Here is a 27,956-nt window from a genome sequence, read left to right as displayed (position 1 = left end):
ACTTTCATTAGTTTATGAGCTCAAAATAAAAACTACCTTAGTGTAAATGAAAGATTACCTTGACAGTAGTGATGTACGTGTTACTCTTACTATTTTCTGAAATCTTTCCTTGAAAAGGAGCACCAATAAATTCTGGTATGTTATCGTTTTCATTGATAAGTTTGATAAATATGGTAGCTTCACTGCTCATGCTTTTGTTTTTAGTGTCATATGCCACAACCTAAGAAATATTTTGTAAAGCAAAGTGGTAATAATTTTGAAACTTTACTTACAGTCAGAGGCGGACTGTGTGTGTTACAATTAGCCCTGGCATTTCTATACAATCCGGCCCATTAATTGTATATCATATGATGGTCCAATAATGTTTTCAAAGTAATTCTGTTAAGTTTGATAATGTGTCAATAACTGAATGCATGCATACAATAAACTCTGTATCGTTATAAGAAATATAGGCCTTATGTGGCTTTTTAATCGCTTAGTGTGTAGGTCCTAAAAGGATGAAGCCTATATATATATATATAGTAGCACTGTCTACGGATGTAGGTTATAGCATTTTTTCAGAAAATGTGTTAGATTCAATTAGTATTACACTTTAGAGTCTGAAAAAGATTTTTTTGAAACTTAACACTCAGAAGGCTAATTTTACAAGAGAATATTATAAAACATTTAAAAAGTTATGTTCTATAGGTGGCCCTAGCACCTAGTGACCCATTTTGTACTGGCCCAACTGGCATTTGCCCAAATGCCCATACAGCCAGTCTGCCCCTGCTTATAGTAATAATTCAGTAAGTTGCAATTTATATAAAGAAAACAAAGGATTTTTTTTCTATCTTCAAAATTCTTTTGCTTTATGTTTTGGATGTTCCTTCAGAATTGAAGATTATTACACCCTATTCCAAACCTCTTACAGGATGACTAGGGATAGCGACAGACAGGATTCAAACAAGTTACCATCAAGATCACAGTCCAAAGAGCATACTACGTAAGAAGGCAGACAGTTACTATGTTTAGTGCTTAAAATGTGTACACTTTATAGAAAAATCTAATAAAAATATATGGACACATCAATAAGTGACAAATCAATAAGTACAGAAAAAAAAACAGCTCATGTAAACATAAAGATAATTTAAATAATCAATAGCAACAAATTAATGAGTAAAAAAAAAAATAAAACTTATGCTAAAAACTAGTTTCAGAAAGAGCTTGACCTAGTGTGAATATTTTCTCTGCAACTTTGAATGTATGAATCCCTTATAAACTGTAACATAGAACAATAGAAGACCAAACAAAAGAATCATTCACTATAACCTGCAACTGCAAAAAGAAACTGGAGCCCAAGGAGAATGTTAATTTATAAGCCTTGCACTATTAGGCAAACTTTTATGGTTATGTTTGTATAATTAGCCAATGAGAAAGGGATTAATTGTTGGAATGAGTGTGGTTCATCTCATAGAAAATCATGTGACTATAAAACCCTATTTTTGAGAGACATTCCTGACCAAAGAAAACACTGGTTGAGATGGAGTTTGGAGGCGCGGGGGCTGAGTGGTTAAGCGCTTGGCTTCTGAACCTGGGGGTTCTGTATTTCAACCTCTGTGAAGACTGGGATTTTGAATTTTGGGATTTTTAGGGCATCCCTGACGTCCACCCAACTCTAAAGGCGGTTGGTCGTTGTGCTGTCCACGTGACACCTTACTTGTTAACCATTGGCCAAAGAAATTGGAATTCTCTTTGGTGGTAGAGGAACCAGCTATTTTTCATTTTTCTTCCAGATCTGAGGCCAATGCTTTATTGCTGTCCAGATCTTTCTCTGTCACCATCTCTCTCCACATAGTGTGTGTCAACATCCATGTCATCAGCTTTGAGGTCCCCTTCAATTACATCTACATATTGGAGGTGGGGACGACCAGTTTTTCTTGTGCTGGCCGAAAGTTGTTCCTATATGTATTTGTTTATCCTCCATACAGCAGACATTACCAAGCCAAGACAGGCTTCGCCTGAGTGTGATGTATATGCTGAGGTGTCCATAAAGGATGACTTTCTAGAAACTATCATCAGTAAACTGGTGGACATTGTTAAACCAGAGCATGCAGCATTGTCTGAGGATTGTAAAGATGCTGGGAAGACCTGTCCATGCAAGTATCTCAGAGTTAAACACTCATTCTTTCCATCTTATTAATAATTCTGAATTAAGAATTTTAAAAATTTAATTTAAAATTTTAATTTATTAAAAGAAAAAAAAACAGTTTTAAAAAGCACTGAATATTTTTGTTACCCAATGGATTTTGTAAGATTTCTTATAAAAGATGCACACTTACTGTGATAGTAAAATTCTGAACTTTTTCATAATCAAGCAAAGTAGAATCAGCTACTTTAATAACACATGTGCTGCTGCCTGTTCCAATTAGTGGCCCAATCGAAAATGCATTGTTCTGGCTTACAGTTATATTAAATATATTATTGTTGACCTACAAAAGAAAAAGAAAGAATGAAGCTTGTTATGGCATGATTAGAAATTAGTTATTTGTTTCGTAAAAAGGGAACGTTTAGACTAGTAAAAATAAGAATAGTATTTTAGGAAGAATAGCGAAATGTTAACAGTTTACTCTTGAGGGCTTTAGAAAAAGGAGCTTTTTATGAACATAGAGATTTAGCTGGTTCCCTTTGTTATTATTAAACTTCTTGTTTGACATTCATAAACAGCATTGAATAACATATTGTTGGTCTGTATTATTGGAGTTCGTTATTTGAGTGTTACCTCCGTTTAACTTATCTGCATAATACATGGGCAGAAGCACCTAGCTAGCTATAAATGGTTAACACAGATTTTCATTTCATAGAATCTTAGGTAAAATAATTATAATTTGTGGGTGCATTTTGACTATGAGGTACAACCTCTGGCATCCAAATTAAAGGTTTCTGGTTAAAATCTCAATGAAGGCTGGGTTTCTGAATTTCTGGCTTTTTAGGTTGCCCCTGAGTCCAACCAATTCTAAATGGGTACCTGATGTTAGTTGGGAAAAGTAAAGTGGTTGGTCATTATGCTGATCACATAGCACCCTCGTTAACCATCAGTCATAGAAACAGATGAATTAACATCATCTGCCCTACACATTGCAAGGTCTGAAAGGGGTACTTTACTTTTTTTTTATAACTTACATTAGTTGCTAGTCAAGTATATTCATTTCTGCTAAATTGTAGGCTCATTTAAGTCTGCCACAAAAAAGAATGTTGGCTGACGGTTATAGCACTTAGCTTCTGAACTGACAGGTTCAAAACTTGGTGAAGTCTGGAATTTTTAGTTTCAGGATTTTAAGGATGCCCTGAGTCTACTTAACTCTGATGGGTACCTGACATTAGTTCTGGAGGCAGTTGATTGTTGTACAGGCCATAAGACACCCTCATTAACTGTAGGCCACTGAAACAGATGACCTTTAGATCATCTACTCCAGAGATAACAAAGGTCTCAAATCCTTAATATAGCATTGAAGATGCTAGCTAAATTTAGTTTTTGAGGTAGTAGTGTTGGTCTGAAGTGGCAGATAATGAGGCAAAAGGAATTTTTCTTTAAGTTTCACCAGAAATGTATTAATGTCTACAGTGAGACAGGTGTAATGCATTAAAATCCAGGCACTTTATTAATTAATAACGTTGCTTACAGATAAATGTATGCTTACGGTATAGTTGATTCACTATTAGAGAGTCTTGTGACCTCACAGCTATATAATTTATATGTACTAAAATTTTAGCTCAACATGAACGTTAAGATTTCCAATTGTAAAGAATAAATTGTCCATGTGGTCTATGTTAAATAAATCTCATCATCACTGTCTTAACATCATTGTCTTAACATCACTGACTTAACATCACTGGCTTAACATCACTGACTTATAATCACTGACTTAACATCACTGTCTTAACATCACTGGCTTAACATCACTGGCTTAACATCACTGGCTTAACATCACTGACTTAACATCACTGACTTAACATCACTGACTGACTTAACATCACTGACTTAACATCACTGGCTTAACATCACTTTGGTTTAGAAACGTTTTGCTAACATGCCTTCTGGGTGCCTAACATTTAAATCTGACAAAAAGTCAGAATATTTTGCTCAGAAATTTGTATGACACGTTGACATTAAATTTAAAATGTCACCGCACTTACAAATGGTATAACAAAACTTAAATGCACCAGTAGTCTCTCAAAATGTTTGTACAAAAATTAAATTAGTGAAATTAAGTGTGCAGTTGTAAAAAAAAAAAAAAAAAAAAAAAAAAAAAAGGAAGCTATGATTAGCATAATGTCTTTGAAGGATATAGGCAAGTGAAGTGGACAAAAAAAAAACAACCTAAGAAGCAGTTGAACATTTTACTGGTAAATTTTACAAGACAGTTGTTAGCTCATAGAACATTTCCTATTGTGGCTATAAAGCTGTATTCTGAAATATTAGAGGCAGACATGTCACAAATAAACTAGGCTTCATTTGTTTTTATCAACATTAACTTTACAATACATGAATAATAAAAAAAAATAACTTGTAGTTTTTTTTTCTTTTTTTCTGGAAAAACTTTAAATCATAAATCAAATTTAAAATCTTACACCATCAGGATCCTCGATGTACAGGCCTGAAACACCATCAAGCTTCACTTCACTTCCATGTGGCATATTTTCTTGTACTTCAGCAGTAAAATGGGGACCACCATTAAATTTGGGCGGATTATCATTTACATCATCGACTACGACAGTCAAGACAGCTAGGAAAAAAAAAAGGAGCGATAAAGCTGAGTGGTAAAGTGCTTGACCTCCGAACCGGGGATAGAAACCTGGTAAATGGGATTTTTAATTTCGGGATCTTCGGGGGCCACTGAGTCCACCCAGCTCTAATGGGTACCTGACATTAGTTAGGGAAAAGTAAAGGCGGTTGGTCATTGTGCTGGCCACATGACACCCTTGTTAACCATAGGCCACAGAAACAGATGACCTTTACATCATCTGCCCTATAGACCACAAGGTCTGAAAAGGGAACTTTTTAATTACAATTTTTGTATTTAAAACTCAAATTGGACAATATTAAAGATAATGTGTGTCATTATTGTAAACTTTGAAAAAGGTTAAAAATATTTTATTATAATGATTATTATTTTACATGTATATTGCAAAACAAGAATGGTCTGTGTGCTCTTATCCAATCTCTTTTTGTATACATATGGGAAAGAGTGTAGTCAGAGAATGGCTTTCATGCTCCATACAACTCAGCTTCATTTAAAATCTCATATTTAAAATTCCAAGTCTCCATCAGTAATACTTCAAGTCTCTAAGAAAGCTAAGTGATTAATATAACTAGCCAACAGTATATTAACAAAGAACAAAACTTTTAAATCAGCTTACTACTATGATGTATGTATCAATTATCAAAGAACATCTATTCACTCATAAATATTTAATGCTATAGAATGAAAGCTTTAAAGAATAAATGTCTTTTGCCGAGACCAATCATTATAGAAGGCCTCAATACTGACACGGCGATCTTTCAACCTGTGGGCAGTTTAGACCAATAGCTTGTTGCCACATCAAAGGTCGAAGCTGTCTACAGGTAGTAACATCACAGGTCAATGTACAGGCCTTCTATAACCTTTGGTCTCGCTTTTATTGCATGACGTCATAATAACTTAATACTTGAGTAAAGTAGCAAACAAACAAGAATAAATGGATAATCCTTATGTTAATCAACTGAATTTCTCTTGTCAGTACCCTTAGAAAACAAAATCGTAAATTTCTTGATTATGATATAACTTGGATGAAAGTTAAAACAACAATTTCCTACCACTGTCAAGCTGATTTGTTCCTGGGATACCATGTACATCCTCAACTTGTACAGTCAACTGAAATCTTTGTATGGACTCTCTATCCAGGACATTTACTGTGCTTACTTCTCCAGTGTGTGGGTTTATTGTTATACAGCCCTGACAAGTGTACATTTCAACAACATTTCAACAACATTTAAACAAGCAAAATAGGAAAAAATTGTTTTTTAAAAAAAAAATTGATCTAAGGGAAAGAGGTCTGCACTTACAACTATATATCTCAATAATATAGAAGTTATTTTCCTTATTCAATATCAAGCAGAATAATTAATTACCAATAATTAATTTACTATTTGGTTAATTTTCTTTTAATTGATTCATGATTTTTATAGGTACAATAAAAAATTGGTTTAAAGTTTCAACTTGATCTGAGAATTGGAGTGAGAGAAATGAGTACATATTTAGCCATATCTGTGAATACTTAAGGATTCATTTTCCACAAAAAAATTAATTAGCAGTTATTAATAGACTAATTGGTTAAGTCTTTTTATTAATGTGTGTCTTGTCTATGTAAATGAATGACTGTGCAAAGTTTCAACCTAATCTCAGAATGGGTGTGGGAGAAATAAGGTGTACAAACTTTTTTATCAGACTCAGACAGGCAGAGTTTGTATAAGCTTTGTAAATACTATTTCAAGATTAATTTAAATTCAATAATTTGAGAAAAAATAGGTAATCCAACATTTAAATAAAAATATGTCTTTCTAAAAATAAAAGGCTTCCAGCAAATAGGCTTACCTTCAATTTGTCTCCACTAAGAAACTGACCATGACCATCTACTCCTGAGCTTGAAGACCACTCAATAGAATACACAAGATCTGGGTTTAGGTCAGCATCTCTAGCATCAAAATCAGTGATGACTTGATGCACATTTTCTGTTATTTGAACACTGACAGATTTCTGTTGTACAAAAATACATAAGCAATGTGAATTGTGAATATCAGAGAATAAATCTATTTAAAAAAATATAATTTTCTATTATGTAGATATTTCGAAAATGATCATAAATCATGAAAACTGCAAATATTAAATCCCTTAGTATTTTTGTTTTCCTTTTAGTTTCAATGACATAGTGGCCAAGTGTTTAAACATTAGGGTTCTAAGCTGAGGGGCCTCAAGATCAAATCCCAGTGGGATTTTCGCAGTAGATTTTGAGGATGCCTCTGAGTCCAACCAACTCTAAAACAGATGCCTAACAATAGTTAGGGAAAGAACAGGAAGCTGGTCATTGTGTTGGCTCCATGACACCAGTTAACCATACAGCCAAAGAAACAAATGGGCTTTACTTCAACTGCCACCTTAATGTACCTTTACTTATTTTTTACAGTTTTTTTTTGGATTGAAAATCAAAAGCAAGTGAAATATTTAAGTAAATAAAATATCAAAATTGGAGATTTATTATAATTCATAAAAAGCTTAAATAATGAGTTCATTAGAGCTGGTGTACTGCATAAGTATTAAAATCATGATTTTGAATGTACTTTTAAATCCCAATGCAAATACATAACTCTAGCATGGTTTTCTAATGTACCTTTGGTAATTTATTCATCATATACCCATGTCTATATTTTAATGTAATGATGATGATATAAACAAGTCACCTACTTTAAAAAACTGGGGCGGTGAATCGTTGACATCGGTGACTGTTACAGAAACTGTTGCTGTAGACGTCTGCACAGGCAGACCATTATCTGCTGCGGTGACAATTATGCTGTAGTGATCGACCTGCTCTCTGTCTAGAACATCTTTCACGGTTATTTCCCCTGTTGTTGGATTGATGCTAAACTTGCTGTTACTCAGAGCGTCAAGGCTGTAACTGACCTGATTGTTTGTGCTGGACTTGTCCTTGTCTGTTGCTTGAAGCTGGGTAACAGAGTGCCCTAAAATGTATTAAAATTTTTTCAAATATTTGCACAAACAGTGCGAGTGTACAGAACATAAGCTCTTTACTATTCTCGCATTAAAAGATATAAAAAAATTGGGGGAAGAATGGATAAGTTACTGTTTTTCCTTTTTTTTTTCTTTTTTTGGCACAGTCAAATACACTTATATCTAAGAAGCATAGAGCTGCAGTCAAATAAAAAAAAATGTTACCCCCTTACATAGATGGTACAGTTGGAGCTAAGATGGCTGAATAAATAACTACTGTCAGACTATTTAATAGGCTCGAAGGGGTACTTTAACATACTATGACTTTAGACCAATGCAGATCGATAATATACAAACATTAGTATTTAATTTATTCCGCAAGAACTCCAGCAATCCAAGAAAAATAAAACTTTAATATAAAAAAAAACAATAAAACACACGTCATGTTCCACTTTCAGAAAAAAACAAACTCCAACCAGTAATACTCTCCTCTTGAAATAGATAAACATCAAATCATTTAGTTAACATCACATGCATACCGTTCAATTCACGTGCATACCGTTCACATCACGTGCATGCCGTTCACATCACGTGCATACCGTTCACATCACAGGCATACTGTTCACATCACATGCATACCGTTCACATCACGTGCATACCGTTCACATCACGTGCATGCCGTTCACATCACGTGCATACTGTTCACATCACATGCATACTGTTCAGATTCCTACCATGGGATTAGATAAACAAAGGGATATAACTCTTTCATACCTAAATAACAACAAAGAAAGAGTGCATTCAGACTCTTCATAAAATCCCCCCCCCCCCCCCCACGATGACAACTACTCAGTCTACTTTATTAAAGTGTTAGTTTCATTTATATTACAGAGCTTTTTTTTAAACAATTATAAATGGCATAAAACACACTGAAGCATTTTCTGATATCATAGCACATTTGCAGCTTTTTAGCTTTTAAGTTTTTTTTTATAACAAAAACTCACACAAGCTCAAACTAGTAATTGTTAAATTTTTTTTTAACTACCTTTTGTAGCACTTTCAGAAATGACAACACTGTACAAGCTCTTTGGGAAGACAGGTTTCTCATCATTGATATCCAGAACCGTGACTGTAATGGTAGCGCTTGATGAATGAGCTGGTTGACCTTTGTCCTTGGCTTGAACATGAAGGACAATGACTCCATTGTTACTCAGTGCTTCAAAGTTCAAAGGTGAGAGTATTAAAAGCTCCCCTGAGGTTGAGCCCAAGCTAAAGTTTGATAGGGGAGCAGTCGTAGCATGTATCAGTGAATATTCAACTTGACTGTTCGGGCTTTTGGGATCATCTGCATCTGTAGCCTTAAAGTTGTGGTTATACATATTATGCCATTATAAGTGCTTTATAAACCAAGAAACAATACAAAAAAATATTTAAAAAAAAACAAAGCTTATATTAAGCGTATTTGTATCAATTAGTTTGGAAGAAATAGATCTAGGGTAACAATAAAAAAGCATTTATTAACATTTTTAAAAGAGGGGAACAACAAAAATTTGAACTCATGGCTCAAGCCTTCTCAGGCTTCTCAAGCCAATATGGTAAACACTCTGCTGGTGGAGAGCTTATGAACATGGAAGATTGTAGTTATCTATTGTTTCTATAGTTTGGTCCTATTTTGCATGTTGTGTTCACTAAGATACCAAACAAAATAATTAATTACCAAAAATTAATTAACTAATTGTTTAAATTTTTGCTATTGATTCTTGTGTTGTCAGGTAAAAGAAATAATTGTGTAAACTTTCAGCTTGACCAGAGATGGGGCGTGGGAGAAATAACATGTACAAACTTTTGACCATACAGACAGACAGACAAAGTGAGTTGATATAAGCTTTGTAAAAAAAAAGGCTAAATTGTTTTTTAGTTGCAATTCTAAAGAAATGGAGTTTAAAAGATTCATGCATAAAAAAAAATCAACATCTAATATGCATAAGCCGTACCCTCGATGGCCCACTTACATGTACAAAAAACGAGGGAAGAAATTTCTTTTCTCCTTCTTCTATTGTAACGGCAAAATTTTGCTGATCAAAAACTGGAGACTGGTCATTGATGTCAGTGACTGTGACTGTAAGCTGAGTAAGTGATGAAAAACCATTCACATCTTTGGCTGTTATTATCAGGGTATAGCTTGACTTGGTCTCCCGGTCAAGATCTCCAGTTCGTGTAGTTACATATCCTGTGTTCTTATCAATCTGAAATCTGAAAGTAGAAATATTGTATAATATTTTGTTCATATTTAGAAGCTTATATAAAAATATGTAAATGTGTATATATATTGTTATAAACCTGGTGGTGGCACAGATGGGGGTAGTGGTGTGTGTGTAGTCAGTCGACGCAAATCGCCCCAGTCCAGCGCAGGACGAGCGGTCAACTGTAACCAGTGACAGTACATGCCAGTTCGGCAACGACCTGTGTGTAAATATTACGCACGCAAGTCACGGCGATTGTGATCATTCTGAGTGGTCAAGAACGTTCAATCCGATTCTAGAAGGCCAGTAGATACAGTATATAAGAGCGAGTGTGTCAGAAAGACTGGACTTCACGTTACCTCGCAATGTGACCAGTACGAGGCGAAGTTAGAAACAGTACGGTGTGTGAATTCAGGCGGAGCAAGGCTAGGTTTTTGGACAGTTTGTGTAATATTATTGCCAACTGTACAGTGTTGTATTGTATTTGAAATTAAATTGCTACTGTTACTTTGGAGCCCTGAGTTGTGAGGTTCTTTAAGTTCGTTGTGTCGTGTGGTGCAGTTTGAAGAGAGCCTGGATAGCGAGATTCGCAACAATATTTATATATATTTATATATATATATATATATTTAGTTAGCTAGTTAGTTAGTTATTTATATATATATTAACATTTATCAGGAAACTCACTTTCCACTATCATCTGTAAGAAAATAGCTCACTACACCATAAGGTCCCAAGTCTTTATCTAATGCCTATGGATTTAAAATAAAAAAATAAATTAGCACAAAAAAAATCTGATTTAATCTTGTTGTTTTTTCTAAGTATGATAACATTGCTTTATTATTTATGATACTTGCAAAGTATTTAAAGTTATGAAGCATCAAGCTAATTATCTGAGTACACTAAATACAAATTCAATATTTATACCTTTATAGAAATGATGACATTGGCATGTGGTGGAGACATTTCTGCAACAGAGGCTGAATATGTGCTTCTTTCAAATACTGGTACATTGTCATTTTCATTCAGTATATTTATAGTGACTGTTGCAGTGCTAGAGAATGCCTGATTCTTTGCAATAATCTAAAGAGATCAATGAGGTGTCATTAAACAAAAAATCTCACAGTGATCAATTTAAGTCCAGGCCTTATGTATTAGAATAATTTTATAATTGAAAAAAAAATAGATGTTTTGTTATTTGAGACTGAATTACAGAAACTGGATTTCCCTTTTGTATAGAAATCCGTAATGTTCATACGAGGGTGTAAACTTAACTGCTATAATAATAATTATAATAATAATAATAATAATAATTTTATAGGTCCAAATAAATGGAAATTTAGTTTAAATACAATTGACTAGCATTACGCACTGGCTACCCATTGATTTGTTCCTAGAACATGTTCTCTGTAACCAACTCCCCTAGCATTATACAACAGATATTGCAAGACATGAAACAGTATATAAATTGTGCGGTGCTGATACATCTAGAGACAATACATTTCTACACTGATTTTTTACAGTTTTGCAGTGTAAAGTGACTTTTTTTAAAGTTTTGCAGTGTAAAGTGACTTTTTTTAAAGTTTTGCAGTGTAAAGTGACTTTTTTTAAAGTTTTGCAGTGTAAAGTGACTTTTTTAAAAGTTTTGCAGTGTAAAGTGACTTTTTTAAAAGTTTTGCAGTGTAAAGTGACTTTTTTAAAAAGTTTTGCAGTGTAAAGTGACTTTTTTAAAAGTTTTGCAGTGTAAAGTGACTTTTTTAAAAGTTTTGCAGTGTAAAGTGACTTTTTAAAAAGTTTTGCAGTGTAAAGTGATTTTTTTTAAAGTGTTAATCACTGTGTAGATGAGTCTCAAATGGCAATGCTTTTATTTTAAAATGTACACAAGCACAACTGTTTAAATCTTTTATGTGCCATCAATATTTGATCTATAACTAATGACAGTATGATCAGACGGAAGCATAACTCCAGAGGAAGAAGATGAATTTTTTTGTTTAAATTATAATACGAATCTTAATTGACTCTTTTTTCTGCTAACTTTGGAATGGCTAAGGCGGGGTGGCCAAGGGATTAAGTGTTTGGTTTCCAAACCATGGGTTCCGGATTTGAATCCTGGTGAAGACCTGGTTTTTACTTTGGTATCTTTAAGGCACCTCTGAGACCACTGAGCTCCAATGCATACCTGACATTATTTGAGGAAAAGTAAAGTCGGCTGGACATTGTGCTGGTCACATGACACCCATTAACTGAGGGTGATAGAAAAAGATGAACTTTACACATCTTCTGCCCAATATTTCATAAGGTCTGAAAGAGGAACTTGGATTGACTTTTTAAAAAATTTAGTTTTTTTTATATAATTCTAGGAGGCGAGATGGCTAAGTGGTAAAGTGCTTGGCTTCTGAACCAGGAGTCCTGGGATTTCACATTTTGGGATCTTTGGGAGCCTCTGAGTGCACCCAGCTCTACTGACACTATTTGGGAAAAGTAAAGACAATTGGACATTGTGGTAACCACATGACACCCTCGTTAACTGTATTATCCACAGAAACATGACCTTTACATCATCAGCTGTATATATCCCAAGGTCTGAAATGGAAACATTACTTTACTTTATATAAACTTCTGAAATTTTTTGTTTATTTAAAAAATATAAATACTTTTGTTGACTTTTAAAAATACCTTTTTAAATGTTTCATACCTTAACTGTAACAGATTGTATCTTTTCATAATCCAAAGCAATTGAGTTTTTAACTAAGATTACAAAAGCTTGGTGTCCTTCTCCAAGAGTTGGACTTATGTCAAATATATTGGTCACATCCTCAATTGTCACTTGATATTCACTGTTTGGTCCCTAATAAAAATAGTAAGCACACTGAACTGGTAGAGATTAGGACAAAACAATGCTTTATAATTAAGACCAAATTTAATTACTAAATCTCTATGTGTAGATATTTCATTTTACCTTTTCATCTGGATCTGTAATTTCCAAAGATGTGGGTGTCACGAATGTCACAGAGCTATTGATGGGCAAGTTTTCTCTTACAGAAGCAACAAGTGTTGGGCCTCCATTAAAAAATGGAGCGTTGTCATTAACATCAAGTATATCAACCACTAGAGTTGCTGGAATGTTAAGAAAGCATTTGAGATTGAAGCAATAAAGGCAAACAAAAATTTCTTTAAAAAATTGGTTTTACAAGTTTCTGGTGTTCCTTCTGAAATCAGAATCATTACATCCTAGCCCAACGAAGAGTCTGAATCCTACACCACATGGCCAAGCAGTCATCTGTGTTATTTTAAATGATCCAAGTTTCTGGTGTTCCTTCTGAAATCAGAATCATTACATCCTAGCCCAACGAAGAGTCTGAATCCTACACCACATGGCCAAGCAGTCATCTGTGTTATTTTAAATGATCCAAGTTTCTGGTGTTCCTTCTGAAATCAGAATCATTACATCCTAGCCCAACGAAGAGTCTGAATCCTACACCACATGGCCAAGAAGTCATCTGTGTTATTTTAAATGATCCAAGTTTCTGGTGTTCCTTCTGAAATCAGAATCATTACATCCTAGCCCAACGAAGAGTCTGAATCCTACACCACATGGCCAAGAAGTCATCTGTGTTATTTTAAATGATCCAAGTTTCTGGTATTCCTTCTGAAATCAGAATCATTACATCCTAGCCCAACGAAGAGTCTGAATCCTACACCACATGGCCAAGAAGTCATCTGTGTTATTTTAAATAATCCAAGTTTCTGGTGTTCCTTCTGAAATCAGAATCATTACATCCTAGCCCAACGAAGAGTCTGAATCCTACACCACATGGCCAAGAAGTCATCTGTGTTATTTTAAATGATCCAAGTTTCTGGTATTCCTTCTGAAATCAGAATCATTACATCCTAGCCCAACGAAGAGTCTGAATCCTACACCACATGGCCAAGAAGTCATCTGTGTTATTTTAAATGATCCAAGTTTCTGGTGTTCCTTCTGAAATCAGAATCATTACATCCTAGCCCAATGAAGAGTCTGAATCCTACACCACATGGCCAAGAAGTCATCTGTGTTATTTTAAATGATCCAAGTTTCTGGTATTCTTTCTGAAATAAGAATCATTACATCCTAGCCCAACGAAGAGTCTGAATCCTACACCACATGGCCAAGCAGTCATCTGTGTTGTTTTAAATGATCAAACTTTTTAATCATGTTTATTGAAGTCTAAAACAAAAAATCTGAATTTCTAAGTTCTAAAATTATAGCAAAATTTTATTTTAAGTGGTCTGAAAGTATTGTGATGAGCTATGAACAATGAAAGTTTTGATAAAGAAAAGTCATTTAAAAGTAAGTATTTTTTAAAGATAAGTTTAAAAAAAAAGAATGAAACATCAATAAAAATATCTGAACACCATAAAGCATCAATTACATTATCTAAATAGCAAAATTGACAACACAACAAAACTAATAGTAATAATGAGAAAGATTTTGATGTTTTGTAAACCTACTGACCGGAATCAGTCTGGGGTACATTAACTTTTCCATTCAAGTCTTTTACCAGGAGTTCTATTGTCATTTTTGTGATAGCTTCTCTGTCAAAATTTTTCTTTGAAGTCACTTTGCAATGGTGTGGATCTTGAATTTGAATCCAATTCTATATATTCATAAAAAATATAACAATAAAAAAAAAGATGAAGAAAAAAAAAAGAATGATACAAAATGACAAAATTAGTGATATGAAATGCTATGTACTTACCTACTCTACAATAACTACTGACATCGTTTCACAAGTAGTCTTTATGATATAAAATGTTTTGTAGCCAGCAATTCTTATTTCAAGGTTTTATAGTTTTCTTGTTGGCTATTTTTAAACATCAAAGAGCAGGGCCAGACTTAGGCAAAGGCAAACTAGGCAGCCACCTAGGGCCTCCGATTGGCACATGACTTAAAACAATTTTTTTAGAAGAAATAGCTAAACTTTTTATTGCTGGGGGCACGAGATTTTTAGAAAATTATATAATTTTATTTTTTTGCTGTTTTATTTTTTCTATTTCATTAGGGCCACTTGACCAAGGGCCTCAAATTATTTAATGCCTGCCCTGCATAGAGCATAGGACAAGAGTTCTACTAAAAGGTTGTTAAAAATCACTACATGGTAGGCTTGGATTTTATTGAGAAAAAAAGAGACTTATTCTGCCAAACTCTTGTTTTAATGCTGCCAACAGTGCTGCTAGTTATCAAAAGTTGGTTATCTATTTTCTTGACATGGTTGTGCTATTAGATATTAAGCTGCCCAGGTATGTCAAGTGTCAAGTGATCTAACACATTAAGAGGACTGCCATTCAATTAAAACAAAAAATAGAGAGAGGAAAACTAGAAACACATAAAAATATTTAACAAAAAAAAACAAAGCTTATGGGAAATGTAGCTGTATCAATTAGTTTGGATAGGTCGTGGAATTTAATTTGTAATAGATCTAGGCCAACAATACATCTGTGCGATTAATAATATTTTTAACAATTGTTTTTGTTTAGAGCTATTTCATGTTTTGGATTTCTAAATATGCTATGATCCTATCACTATTCTGAACTAGTTGGAAAAATATGGGTGGGGGTGGAAGAAACGGATATCTGGGTGGATTTTTACCGTAATTGGTTTTTAAAAACATTTAGTAAAAAAAAACAGCCTGAACTCGAACTGGTGGCTCACGCCTCCTCAGGCTGATATTTAACCCCTCTACTAGTGAGGTACTTATGACTAGAGAAGATTCTATAGTTATAAATTGTTTTCAATTTAGAGTGGCATACTAAAAAGGGGACTAATTCAGACAAGAACAATTTCTTTACCTTGTTCAAGATACAAAACAAAAATTATTAATTACCAATACTTAATTAACTAATTGGTTAATTTTTTTATTGATTCTTGTGTGGTCAGGTAAAAGAAATAATTGTGCAAAATTTCAGCTTGATGCAAGATTGGGTTTTGGAGAAATAACATGTACAAACTTTTCACCAAACAGACTGAGTTGATATAAGCTTTGTTAAAAAAAAAAAGAAAATAAATGCATGTAGCCATTGTTATTAGCTTTCTATCCATTCTGTGTATTTTATGACATAAGCCATTGGGTCATCAAAACCTTTCTTTCCTTTTTTTTTTTAACTATTTTTTAAGAACTCTTCAGGTCATGGGATAAAAGGTTTATTTTACAGCATAGAAAAAGAAAATAATTAATATGAAAAATGGTTATGAAATTAAAATATTTTTTGTCTTCGAAAAAAAAAATATGTGTTCAAAATGAAGCGAAACTTCTGAAAAAGGAATTGGCTGAATAGTCTACTGAGAAGGCTGAGAAGAAAGCAAGTATGACTAGATAGAAACATGAAATAAATAGGACATAATTATCTCCTTTTTAGAAGTAACGTCTGAAATCTATAAGATAAGGATGAAAAAGGAATTTTTTTTTTTAAGCAGGGGTTCAATTTTTGTGAAGACAAAATCTTAATATTCACTTCTCCCTTTACACTATCTTATCTTATCTTATCTTATACAGACGTTACTTCAAAAAAAGAGAAGATGATTATGTCCTACACGTCATGCATTTATTCATGCATGCTGGCTCAGGCTGTTGTTGGGTTTTTGGGCTGCTAAGAAGGTTGAATCTCTACATTATAAATAAACATATTTCAAACAAGTAGTAAAGGTTACCTTTAGCTCTGATCCATCAACAGATTCCCCATTTACTTTCAAGCCACTGGACTTATCCCAGTCGATAGAGTAAGACAAATTGGGATTCAAGTCGGAATCATTTGCCACTAATTCATAAGAAAAAATTGTATTCTCTTTGATATTGGTCGTGACAGCTTTCTAAAAAAGAAAATATAATAATTTTGAAAATACTTGCAATGTTGATGATGTGTTATTGTGAAACAATGTGTAAAAAATAAAAAACCAATGTTTTAATTGATGTCAGTTGAGAAGTATACATTCTAAAAACAAACAAAATATATAAATAAAAAATTAATTAAAAAGCTAATCTAAGGAGAAGAACTCTGCACTTACAGCTATACGTCAGAAATATAGAAGTTATTTCCCTTATTCAATATCAAACAAAATAATTAATTGATTAATTTTCTAATTGATTCATGTTTTGAATGTACTATGAATAGTTGTTTCAAGTTTCAACTTGATCCGAGAATGGGTGTGAGAGAAAGAACGTGTTCAATTATTTAAGGATAAAACCCTACATATATTTAGCCATATCAGTGAATACTGAAGGATTAATTTCCCTTGTTGGTATCAAACAAAATAATTAATTTCTAGCTATTAATTGACTAATTGGTAATTTTTTTTATTGATTTTGTGTCTTTCTTTGCCAATGAATAAATGTGACAAGTCTCAGCTTTATCTGAGAATGGGTGTGGGATAAATAATAAGTACAGACAGACAGATACAGACAGACAGAGTGTGTTGATATTATTTTTGTAATAAGGAAAAAAACATATTGGAGTCAAATATTGGTTTATTATATAAAAAGTGATAATTAAAGCCTACTTCTTTAAAAACAGGAGGTGAGTCATTGACATCTGTAACTTCAACCTCCACCTGGCAACTGCCACTTAATGGCGGATTCCCTAGATCTGTCACTGTTACAGCTATGATATAGTGATGCTGAACCTCTCGGTCCAACTGACTGCGTAGAGTTATTCTTCCTGAACTGCTATCAATGATAAACTTCTCTGAACTGCTCTGATCAATGCTATACAAGATGAGATTATTTGGAGCAGTTCCATCTTTGTCTGTGGCATGGACAGTAGCTACATCAAGCACTGTTCAAGAATTAAAATAGGGAGATATAACAAATTACACTTGTAATTCTAAGACAGATTCAATGAAGGATTTCTATTAGCTAAGCAATAAACATTTTAAAATACTGATGGTAAAGCTGAATCCTACCTGAATCTTCGGCCCTACTTGTGGTGTATTTTGATTGACTACACACAGGATGTTGATTATTGATGTCCTAAAATATATCAATACAAATATTTAGGACTTACTTGACTATTTAAATGACATTCTCAGATAATCTAAGTAAAACTCAATTACAGCTGTTATAGTAATATTTTTAAATAACCGTGCTAATTTGATACTCTTCTGTGTTGCTTTGGGATGGGGTTTTGACATTAAAAAGGGAGATAATATAGACCCTACATGATATTGCACCAGCATTACCGGTCTCAGGACACAGAGATATCCTGTCCATTCTAAATCGGTTGTCAACAGAGGACTTAAGAAAAGAAGAAAAATAAATAATTAAACTTTTAAATTGATTAACTATAAACACAATGATAACGTCATCATCAGCAGGACTTTTTTTAATCACATGAAACTAATCTGGTGTTTTTAACCTAAGGTTGAGTTATAATGAGCTAATACACTGAGGCAGGCCTTTGATCTCGTGGTTGTAAATGGCTGACAGAATTCAAAAGATTATTCACATGTTTCTTGTGTGGGTGTATTAGATGTGTTTAAAACTACTACAAACAAAACTTATCTAAATAACAAGATGTAAGAACCAAGTCCAGGCTGCTAGTTACTTGAATGAAGTTTAATACATAAAAGCCACAGTGGAGTCTCTCTACGTCATACTATGTTCTCAACTGAAAGTCCTAACACCAACTAAAGAAGATGAACATCAACAAGCTAAACCCCACTATCCGTGATGCCACTAAACGTAGCGTTCCAAGTCTGTCAACAATGGCGCGTCTCTATACTAAGTACCTAACAACACTTTCTCGTACTCAGTGTCAACTGCAAGGGCAAATGGCTTGAACCATGCAAGGAAGAAACAGGAAGGCAATGGTTCATTCTGTATAGATCTACTGAGTATTGCTTGTCAGGCATGAGAAGACCCAACAAAGGGATGCTTGGTCAGAGGGACTTAAGTGCTCCACAATCTTTTACACATTTTACCCAGCATTAGCAATATTTTGTCCTGTCCTTGATCATCTAATCATAACAGAAACTTTTAAGCATCTGGTTCCTGCCATCCAATAGTCCACTATGTTACCAATCTCATCAAAGTGACTACAAACCCACTGAAGCATCACCACAATATGATAGCAATAGAGTTCAAATTATAACCAAAATATCAAATTCAATTTCATAGCAGACTGTTATGTAAATATTTCAGTACACATGAAGACTTATTTATCTCTAGTACAATGTATCCCTAATTGGTAGATGTGAAGCTTACTGGCATTTGGATCTGCTAGTTTTTAGGAAATATATTCCATGCACAAAATTAAGGATAATAGCATTAGTGGACTATGGACAAAAAGTATACAAGATATATTACCTGCAACATTACTGTAACATTTACAGCTGAGTTTCTGGGTGGGACACCATTATCTTTGGCCATGACTGTCAAAATTATGTTTCCTTGGTTTTGTCCGTGCCCAGAAAACACATTTTCATATGACAGTGGGGACTTTACAGTCAGTGCTCCACTGGAACTGTCTATACTATAATCAGACAATTTAAGATTACTGGTTTGGTGGCAATAACTAACTTAATAATTACTTATGGCTACTTATAGTAATAAGGATGAAATACTGAAAGAACTATTGTCACTTTCAAATGCAACAATCATGTGCATTATTCGTCTTTGATAATTGTATGACCTATATAACTTTATTTTTTGTGGGGTTATGATAAATGTAGGTCGTTAATATATATTATTACTACGTTTGGAGCCTAAAAAAACTAGCGGCTCATTCTACTGTAAAATAGGTTCAAATTTAGGGGCATTAACTATAATGGTTAAACCAAATAGCTTCTTTTTCCTGTTTCAAAAAGTGCCTAACTCCTAAACAAAAGAGAGTTTCAAAGTAAAACAAACATTTCATTAATACCCAATTTCCCAGATTGTTTTTAAACACTAAGGTATCAACATTTCATTTAAAAATTATTTTTTTTTTAAATTGAAAGAATTAGGGCTTTACTCATTCTTTTTCCTTATTACAAAACTGGCAAAGTTAATCTCATTGTGAATGATTCATTAGGGCTCTTCTTATATGAAAGTTTAAAAAACTTTTGGTAATTTCCTATTGCATCATGGTAACACTGCATTTTATTGCATTACCAGCTACTGGTATTGGGTAGAGACTGATAAACATAGTTATCTAATGTGATTGCTTTTTATCATATTAGTAGACCTCACTTGCTAAAAATATAAGTTTGAAAAAATGTTAAATTTCCTCACCTGAAATGAGTTAACAAATTAGAAGGAGTGGATGAAACAATAAGATAACTGACTTGAGAATTTGGTGACCCAGGCTCATCATTGTCAGTAGCCTAGGTAGAAATAATACAAGAATTTTGTTTAAAATCATATGCCACTAGGTTTGCCTTTTCAACTCTTCAAACTATCTGGAGCTCTAAGGCATTATCTCTACACAACAAGATACGAATCTATAATACAAACATTAAGTTTGTCCTTCTATACGGTTCAGAAACTTGGAGAGTCACTAAAACAAATATGGAGAAGCTCCAGACCTTTGTTAACAGATGCCTACGCCGGATATTACGAATTAGGTGGCCAGGAAAGATAACTACTATCGATTTGTGGGAGAGAACTAGACAAAAGCCCATAGCCCAAGACATCACAAAACGAAAATGGAGCTGGATAGGACACACCCTGCGAAAACCAGCTACCAATGTTGCAAGGCAGGCACTTGACTGGAACCCAAAAGGAAAGAGGAAAGTGGGCAGACCCAAGCAAAGCTGGAAGAGGTCAGTCATCAGTGAAGCTGAGGGTACTGGAATGACATGGGAGCAGATGAAGAAAGCTGCTCAGAACCGAGTTCGGTGGAGAGGTGTGATTGCGGCCCTATGCTCCCCTGGGAGTGCACAGGATTAAGTAGTAGTAAGTAGCATATGCCACTTAATAGTTGATAATCAAACTGAACACGAATATCAAAACATTTAAGTTCCTACATGGACTATAACAGGCCTGGCAAATTTTGTATCCATTTCCTGCAGAGATGTTTGATAGTCGTCAGTTACAAAAGATGGACTATTATCATTGACATCTGTAATCTTAATTAACATCTGATTTGTCACCTGAAACAAACAGAGCAAATTGTAAAGAAGGATAAATAACCTAAAGGTGCATTTCTGCACTGAGAAAAAAATCTCTAACTAATGTATTTTAGGGAAAAGAACATGCAACAGTTCTGACGAAAAAATCTAAAAAAAGAAATTACCAAATGTGCAAGATATAATCTAATACATTGTTACAAATGAAATGAGGTTGCTTGTAAGAGTACCCCATGTTAAAAATTAATGGGGATTGATTCTAAAAGAGCACCCCACTCAATATAACAAAATTTTGATCAATTTATTTACCTATTAACGGGTATAGCTAAAAATATTCAATTAGAATTATAGCTAGATTTAGGTATTTAGATCAAAAGGTCAGTGTTAATAAAAGGTTGCTGGCATGTTCGTCCAGAGGTGTACTGGTCCCTTCTTGTACTGCCTAGGTTATTAAGTATAACCTCCAGGTATACAATTAACTAATGCATGCAACAAAAGACTTTACAAAGTTGCAGGTAAACATATTTACAAAGTTTATTTACATAGAAAAATAAACGTGTAAATAAATGGCCATCAACTCACAGGCCGACACCACAAAAAGTAAACAAAAGATACTCAAAAATAATATGGCACACAGCCCTAGTCATATGTTACATTATCGTCACATTCTGGTTATCAAAAATAAAGGTCACAGGCCTCAGGTCAACACATGACCACTGTTGACCATTCTGGGGTTACAGGCTTCAGGCTGACACTAGCCACTTTTAGCCAAAAAAAAAACAACAAAAGGATCATGATGAACTATAGGCTTCAGGGAAACCTACGAGCCTACAAGCTTCAGGGAAACCTACAAGCCTACAAGCTTCAGGGAAACCTACGAGCCTACAAGCTTCAGGGAAACCTACGAGCCTACAAGCTTCAGGGAAACCTATGAGCCTACAAGCTTCAGGGAAACCTATGAGCCTACAAGCTTCAGGGAAACCTATGAGCCTACAAGCTTCAGGGAAACCTATGAGCCTACAAGCTCCAGGGAAACCTATGAGCCTACAAGCTTCAGGGAAACCTATGAGCCTACAAGCTTCAGGGAAACCTATGAGCCTACAAGCTTCAGGGAAACCTATGAGCCTACAAGCTTCAGGGAAACCTATGAGCCTACAAGCTTCAGGGAAACCTATGAGCCTACAAGCTTCATAGAATCCCACCTATAGACATCCGTTTGGTAAAGCCCATCCAATGATTCAATACAGGTTGAATCCCTCAGAGACAAGGCTATAAAAATATGTAAAGTCCATCTGATGATTCAATACAGGTTGAATCCCTCAGAGAAAGGTTACAAAAATATGTCATGTTTGGGAGTACCCCAGGATGCAGAACATCAGGGTAAAAGTATACTGCCTGGAAATCATTTGAGGCTACATCTATTAATAAATACATAATATAAAATACAATAATACTAAAGACATACTTAGCCCAAAGATCTCCAGAGCAGGGCACACTTCTCCGAGTACCCCATGACACACGACCACTAACAGAAAAAATACTATTCACAACACAGGTCAAGTGGTCAAGCTGGTAACTCAGGAGCAAGTGGCAACTAAGCACAGTTTGCAAGGCCTTTTATAAACTACATAATCACTCCTAACTATACAAGTAATCAAAAATAGTTAGTTCCCCATTATGTCACATACATAAATTAGAATGTAAGGAGTGTGTAAGTATGTCCCGAATAGAAATCAAAATTGGCTGACCAATCTTGATACAACTTGGCATAAATATGTTCCTTTGATCATGGCGGAGACCATATGTATGTTTTATGCCCCTCCCACAACTGGAGGGCCCTAAAATATTTTTTTTTAATGCCTAAATTTATCTCTATTGAAGAAGGAAAACTTTTAACTAGTAGGATAAACCTGTTTTCACAGCATTTTATATTAGATAACAATATGTTTGCTGAACAGATAAACCCATTTTCACACTCTTTCATTTTCATGGCAAAAATTAAACAAATGTTAACATAAATTTAAATCCAATCCACTAGATCAGTATACCTAAACTAGGGCCCGAAGGTCATAGGGCCCAAAGGTCACGGGTCTTATCTGGCTCGTATTCTATATTCTATAATTTGAGTTCCCCTTTCAGACCTTGTGGTCTATAGGGCAGATAATGTAAAGGTCATCTGTTTCTTTGGCCTATGGTTAACGAGAGTGTCATGTGGCCAGCACAACGTCCAACATCCTTTACTTTTCCCCAACCAATGTCAGGTACCTGTTAGAGCTGGGTGGACTCCGAGACGCCCAAAGATCCCGAAATTAAAAATCCTAGTCTTCACCAGGATTCGAACCCAGGACCCCCAGTTCAGAAGTCAAGCGCTTTACCACTCAGCCACCACGCCTATGTATAGTATATAGTACTAAGGTGGGAAGCGTGGTCGAGAGGCTAAGTGCGCTTGAACTTGGCTACCTAGAAGGGGGCTCGAGGTTCGACACCCAACTCGGGCAGAGTTGTGTTTACTGAGCACCTAAAGGCAGCACGGAAAACCAACTCCTAGATTCCCCCTCCCCCCCACTGGTCCACAAATAAGATTGGACCAAATCGCTCTGAGCATGCTATAAGCATGAAAGTAGTGCTATATAAAAGCTATAAATATATATATATATATATATATATATATATATATATATATATATATATATATATATAGTAAATAACCTAGAAAAATACTCAGACAAACAAAGGGAACATTTATATTGTAATCCATTTTAGAATTTAGTATAGTTTTAATCTGATTCAAAAGAACAATTACATTAACATTAGCTTTTGAATAAGACATAAGAATATTTTTAAGTAAGAATATTATTCGAGGTCCAACTACATCAGAAAATAGCAAAAATACTATATGTCTTCTAGTTTAAGGAAACAAAAAATTAGAGCTAATAGAAAATGTATGTAAATGTGTTAAAATAAATGCCTAAACAATTAAACCAGTTTTACTTCCCACCTTTGAATGTCCCCCATCTTCAGCTACAATGGTAATATAATAAGAATCTTTAGTCTCTCTGTCCAGAGTTGTCTTGGTAGAAATAAGTCCTCTGGTAGAATCAATTCCAAAACTGTAATGAAATGTCAATTGGAATGAATAATTATAAACTTATTGTAATTAGTACAATTGAAATCATTGAATTAAATTATAATTGAATAGTTACAAACTTAATGTAATTTGTACAATTGAAAAAGACTATTAAAAAAAAGTTTTTTATTAATATTAAAGTATTTGAAACTCACTTTGCATCAGGGGGTTCTATCCTGTAAGTTACTTTACCGAAGTTATTGCCATCATCATTTTTGTCTGCATCTCTTGCCTGAGATAAAGGTCAAAATATAAATAGTCATTTGCTATATTACTAGCTAGACTATTTTATTATTTTACTGACAAAAAAGCCTGGGTTATTTGATATTTCAAACTTAACATTTTCTATAAATTTAGGCTAGTTTCCATTACTTATGACTATGTTTTATTTTTAAAAATTTGCATCTAAGATGTAAAATATGTAAATATTCTATAGTTTACTTTCTTATCTCATGACTAGAATATAAAAATATGATCAACTGACCTAGAATGCAGCTAAAATGAAGTCAAAATTATTCTATATATTTATTTCATAAAAATGATCTAGTAATCTTACCAGTACTGTTGCTACGCTAAATGTTAGATTTACATTCTCTGGAATGGAAACAGTCTGTTGAAAGTGATCAAACTTAGGAGTTTCATCATTGACATTTGTCAAGTTTAGAGTTACATCCACTGTGTTACCAATAGCATTAGCTGCAGCATTCACAGGCTTAGCTTCAATCTATAGATTAATGAAAACAGCAAAAAACATGCCAATGATGTAACAATTATTTTAGTAAATTATATATTTTTTTTAAACACATTTAAATTTAAAAGAATACATTAAAATCAAGCTGAAATAAGTAGGTATTTTTAGCAAATGTAATAATATTTATGAGAGTTTTATCACTATCCCCGATACTGCTATGAATCAGTAAATAACAATCAATAATAATCTGAGATGAATTATTGGCTAAGGTTTCAATTATCTATGTGTTTTTTTTTCAACCATTTTGACTTTTAAATAAACAAACTAAAAATCTTAACTCTTTCTGTGGTAATGTTTTTGATTAAAAAAAAAGGAGTTTTCAGAATGAACACAAATTTTCAAGGGGGACAGAGTTACTAAAACTAACATCACTTTTTTTTTTTTAAATAATCTAACATAATTGATTTTATTTTAAAGGAAAATGAATGGATTACAAAAGTATAATAAGTAAAATAAATTATTCAAAAAAAAATTTTTTTTAAATTTTAAACTGAGCACAGAAAAAGGAAATTTAAAAAAAAAACATTAAAAAATCAATATATACTGCAAGATTTAACCTTGTAATTAACATTTAATGCTTAAATATTGAAAAATCACAATACTAAACACATTTAATCACTTTAAATTTCATAAAAGATTTTAAAATGCACTAAGAAATTGTATTATTTATTTATTTTATTATTTACATGTTTCGGGTCCAGGGAAATAAACTAAAAAAGAGGAACCATTAACTTTTTTTTTAAAATGTGTTAATACTGCATCAAATTTACTACCAAAACAAAGAACAATCACTCCAACATTCGAAAATAAAACAAGATTACAAAGACAGTTTGTGTGGAAACACAAACTCAAAATCAGCCCCTTAAGTGGTCCACCCATGCAGGAAAAAAGGCAGGTTTCAATATTTTCAGAAGAATATCGGTATTAAATTCTATCAGAAGTGGTTTACCCAGGCAGGTAAAAAGGCAGGTTTCAATATTTTCAGAAAGAATATCATAATGAAATTCTATCAAAGGCAAATGACAGAGAAGAATGGAGAAAGAAGGTTGACAGATCCTGTGTGGTGCCCCAAAGGTCCAGCAGACCAAGGGATAGGTGAAAGTGAATGTGAAGTTATAAGTGAACCTGACCTAAATGATGTCTTAGAATGAGTATCTAATTGATCTAATTGTTTTGTAAAGGGTCAATCTCTTATTCAAAGCCTCAAGAAAAAAAAATTTCCATAAAAAATCATTTTAAAAAATCCTTTAGTTTTGTGTTTCATAGTGCTAGGAGCGCTCTGCAGGTCATGTGATAATATGAAAAACTACTTATTAATTGTTGTTTTAAATTATGGTTAACTTGTTTGCATAGTAAATAGATTTTTCTCTTTAAAAAAAAAGTTTTTTTGTAAATGTAGTAGTTAGTATGACAGAACTTACAAACATAGCAATATAATTGTAAAAAAAATATTTTTTTATCAAAAATCTAAAACCATTTGCATAAATGTGTTTAAAAAAATGGTAAATAGTCATCTCCCTTACTAAGAAGCCTCCAGTGTTTGTCACTATTAACTCCTTTTCTCCTATTTGACGATACCATTGTTGATTAGACCCCATTAAATTATTTTTTGTCTTTTTATAAAACATTAATTTGTGTCACACAGAAAGAGCATGCATTCCACTTCAATTCTATACCAATTAAAACATTGTCTTATAACAAAATTATAGAAGTTTAATCATAAAAGGGAGGTGAAATACAAATGAACAATTTAAAGCATCATGGAAAATAATTACGGAGAGAAAGAGTTAATAGTGAATAGTTGTAAAAATGGAGTATTTTTATGAAAAAACTGCTTGCATAATTGATTTAAAAAATCAAAAGAAAAAAAGTAGCCGTTGCATCAGAACTTAGAATGATCTAAAATATCATGATGTACGATTTTCTCTTCTAGTTTCTGAGATCTAAACGAGACGGATGGACGGACAGATAGGCTACACAAAACTAATAGCGTCTTTTCCCCTTTCGGGGGCCGCTAAAAAAAAAAATAAAGAAAAGTTGAACATAAAAAAGATTGTGAAAAAAATATTATATATCAAGTTACTTACTGAGAGTAACGCCGCACTGAAAGAGTTGATGGGAAAGAGGAAAAGTAAAAGAGAGCCCTCATAGATGTCTGCTGGTACAACAAATTGTTATAAGCAGTTGGGTACAAAATAATACAGGATGGGCTGATTTCAATGGCATGTAGTTCTTAAAGACAATGTCAAATCTCTGTATCAGACTATCTAAAAATAATTTGCTTTTTCCTGTATATGCTGAAATGACTGACCACAATTGATATTCTCTCCCTCAGCTCATAATCCAAGTATGCAGTATCTTTGACTCGAATTATTATGTCAGCTGTTGACTGTACAATAGATGGGCTCGCTTCAAACATATTGGGCAAGTTGAGAACGCTGACCTTAAAATTTGCATTTGGTCCCTAAAATAGAAATATCAGCAAATATCAGCAAAGAAATTGAATTCATTTTTATTCATTCCTCTGCAGAGCTATTGTATTACCAAAACAATTAAAATATTTAGAAGCAAATTAAAAAACAAAGTGAAGTCACATCCATTTAGCTTTGAATCTTTACAGAGGATTTTTTTAATAATTATTTCTTTTATTTAGAATATATATATAATATTTTTATTTTCTTTTTAAGCACAAAGCTTTGAAACTACGAAAACTGGTATGAAGCGGACACACTCTAAGACCTAACGCCCAGCTCGGACAGTCCTTCATAAGCCTGCAAAGGGAGGATAGAAAATGTTGGCCTTACTTCAAACTTAAATGAACTGGGTAGTCCAATGACTTGCTCCTTTCACTTATTAAGATTCAAAGGTTCAGTCACATTTACCAAATACTAGACTATTATAATAATTCAACCTTTTAAGTGTGTTTTATTGCATTCAGGCAAAGGAATTTTTAAAAAGTCAATTAAATATTGATATAAACTATTAAAATTAAAAACTAACATTCAAACATAAA

General features: G+C 33.5%; 1 protein-coding gene across 1 annotated transcript in view; it reads right to left on the bottom strand.

Annotated features, from left to right (window-relative positions):
* LOC106063896 (cadherin-23-like) overlaps nucleotides 1-27,956 on the bottom strand; it is a 108,960-nt gene that overhangs the window by 51,008 nt on the left and 29,996 nt on the right. Inside the window, exons 13-35 of the mRNA XM_056022159.1 lie at nucleotides 27,255-27,407; nucleotides 24,749-24,916; nucleotides 24,348-24,424; nucleotides 24,064-24,175; nucleotides 20,964-21,089; nucleotides 20,230-20,321; nucleotides 19,324-19,489; nucleotides 17,922-17,988; nucleotides 17,520-17,794; nucleotides 16,674-16,832; nucleotides 14,481-14,622; nucleotides 12,945-13,102; nucleotides 12,681-12,833; nucleotides 10,913-11,068; nucleotides 10,673-10,737; nucleotides 9,755-9,995; nucleotides 8,788-9,100; nucleotides 7,479-7,753; nucleotides 6,612-6,773; nucleotides 5,834-5,972; nucleotides 4,609-4,763; nucleotides 2,319-2,468; nucleotides 59-220 (exon numbers count right to left, since the gene is read on the bottom strand). Coding sequence (XP_055878134.1) covers nucleotides 59-220; nucleotides 2,319-2,468; nucleotides 4,609-4,763; nucleotides 5,834-5,972; nucleotides 6,612-6,773; nucleotides 7,479-7,753; nucleotides 8,788-9,100; nucleotides 9,755-9,995; nucleotides 10,673-10,737; nucleotides 10,913-11,068; nucleotides 12,681-12,833; nucleotides 12,945-13,102; nucleotides 14,481-14,622; nucleotides 16,674-16,832; nucleotides 17,520-17,794; nucleotides 17,922-17,988; nucleotides 19,324-19,489; nucleotides 20,230-20,321; nucleotides 20,964-21,089; nucleotides 24,064-24,175; nucleotides 24,348-24,424; nucleotides 24,749-24,916; nucleotides 27,255-27,407 — 3,666 coding nt within the window. The remainder of the gene's footprint in view (nucleotides 1-58; nucleotides 221-2,318; nucleotides 2,469-4,608; nucleotides 4,764-5,833; nucleotides 5,973-6,611; nucleotides 6,774-7,478; nucleotides 7,754-8,787; nucleotides 9,101-9,754; nucleotides 9,996-10,672; nucleotides 10,738-10,912; nucleotides 11,069-12,680; nucleotides 12,834-12,944; nucleotides 13,103-14,480; nucleotides 14,623-16,673; nucleotides 16,833-17,519; nucleotides 17,795-17,921; nucleotides 17,989-19,323; nucleotides 19,490-20,229; nucleotides 20,322-20,963; nucleotides 21,090-24,063; nucleotides 24,176-24,347; nucleotides 24,425-24,748; nucleotides 24,917-27,254; nucleotides 27,408-27,956) is intronic.

The sequence above is a fragment of the Biomphalaria glabrata genome, chromosome 2 (genome assembly GCF_947242115.1).
Source record: "Biomphalaria glabrata chromosome 2, xgBioGlab47.1, whole genome shotgun sequence".
NCBI lineage: Eukaryota > Metazoa > Mollusca > Gastropoda > Planorbidae > Biomphalaria > Biomphalaria glabrata.
The sequence above is the reverse complement of the archived record's forward strand: the minus strand, read 5'-3'. Positions and strand labels throughout refer to the sequence as shown.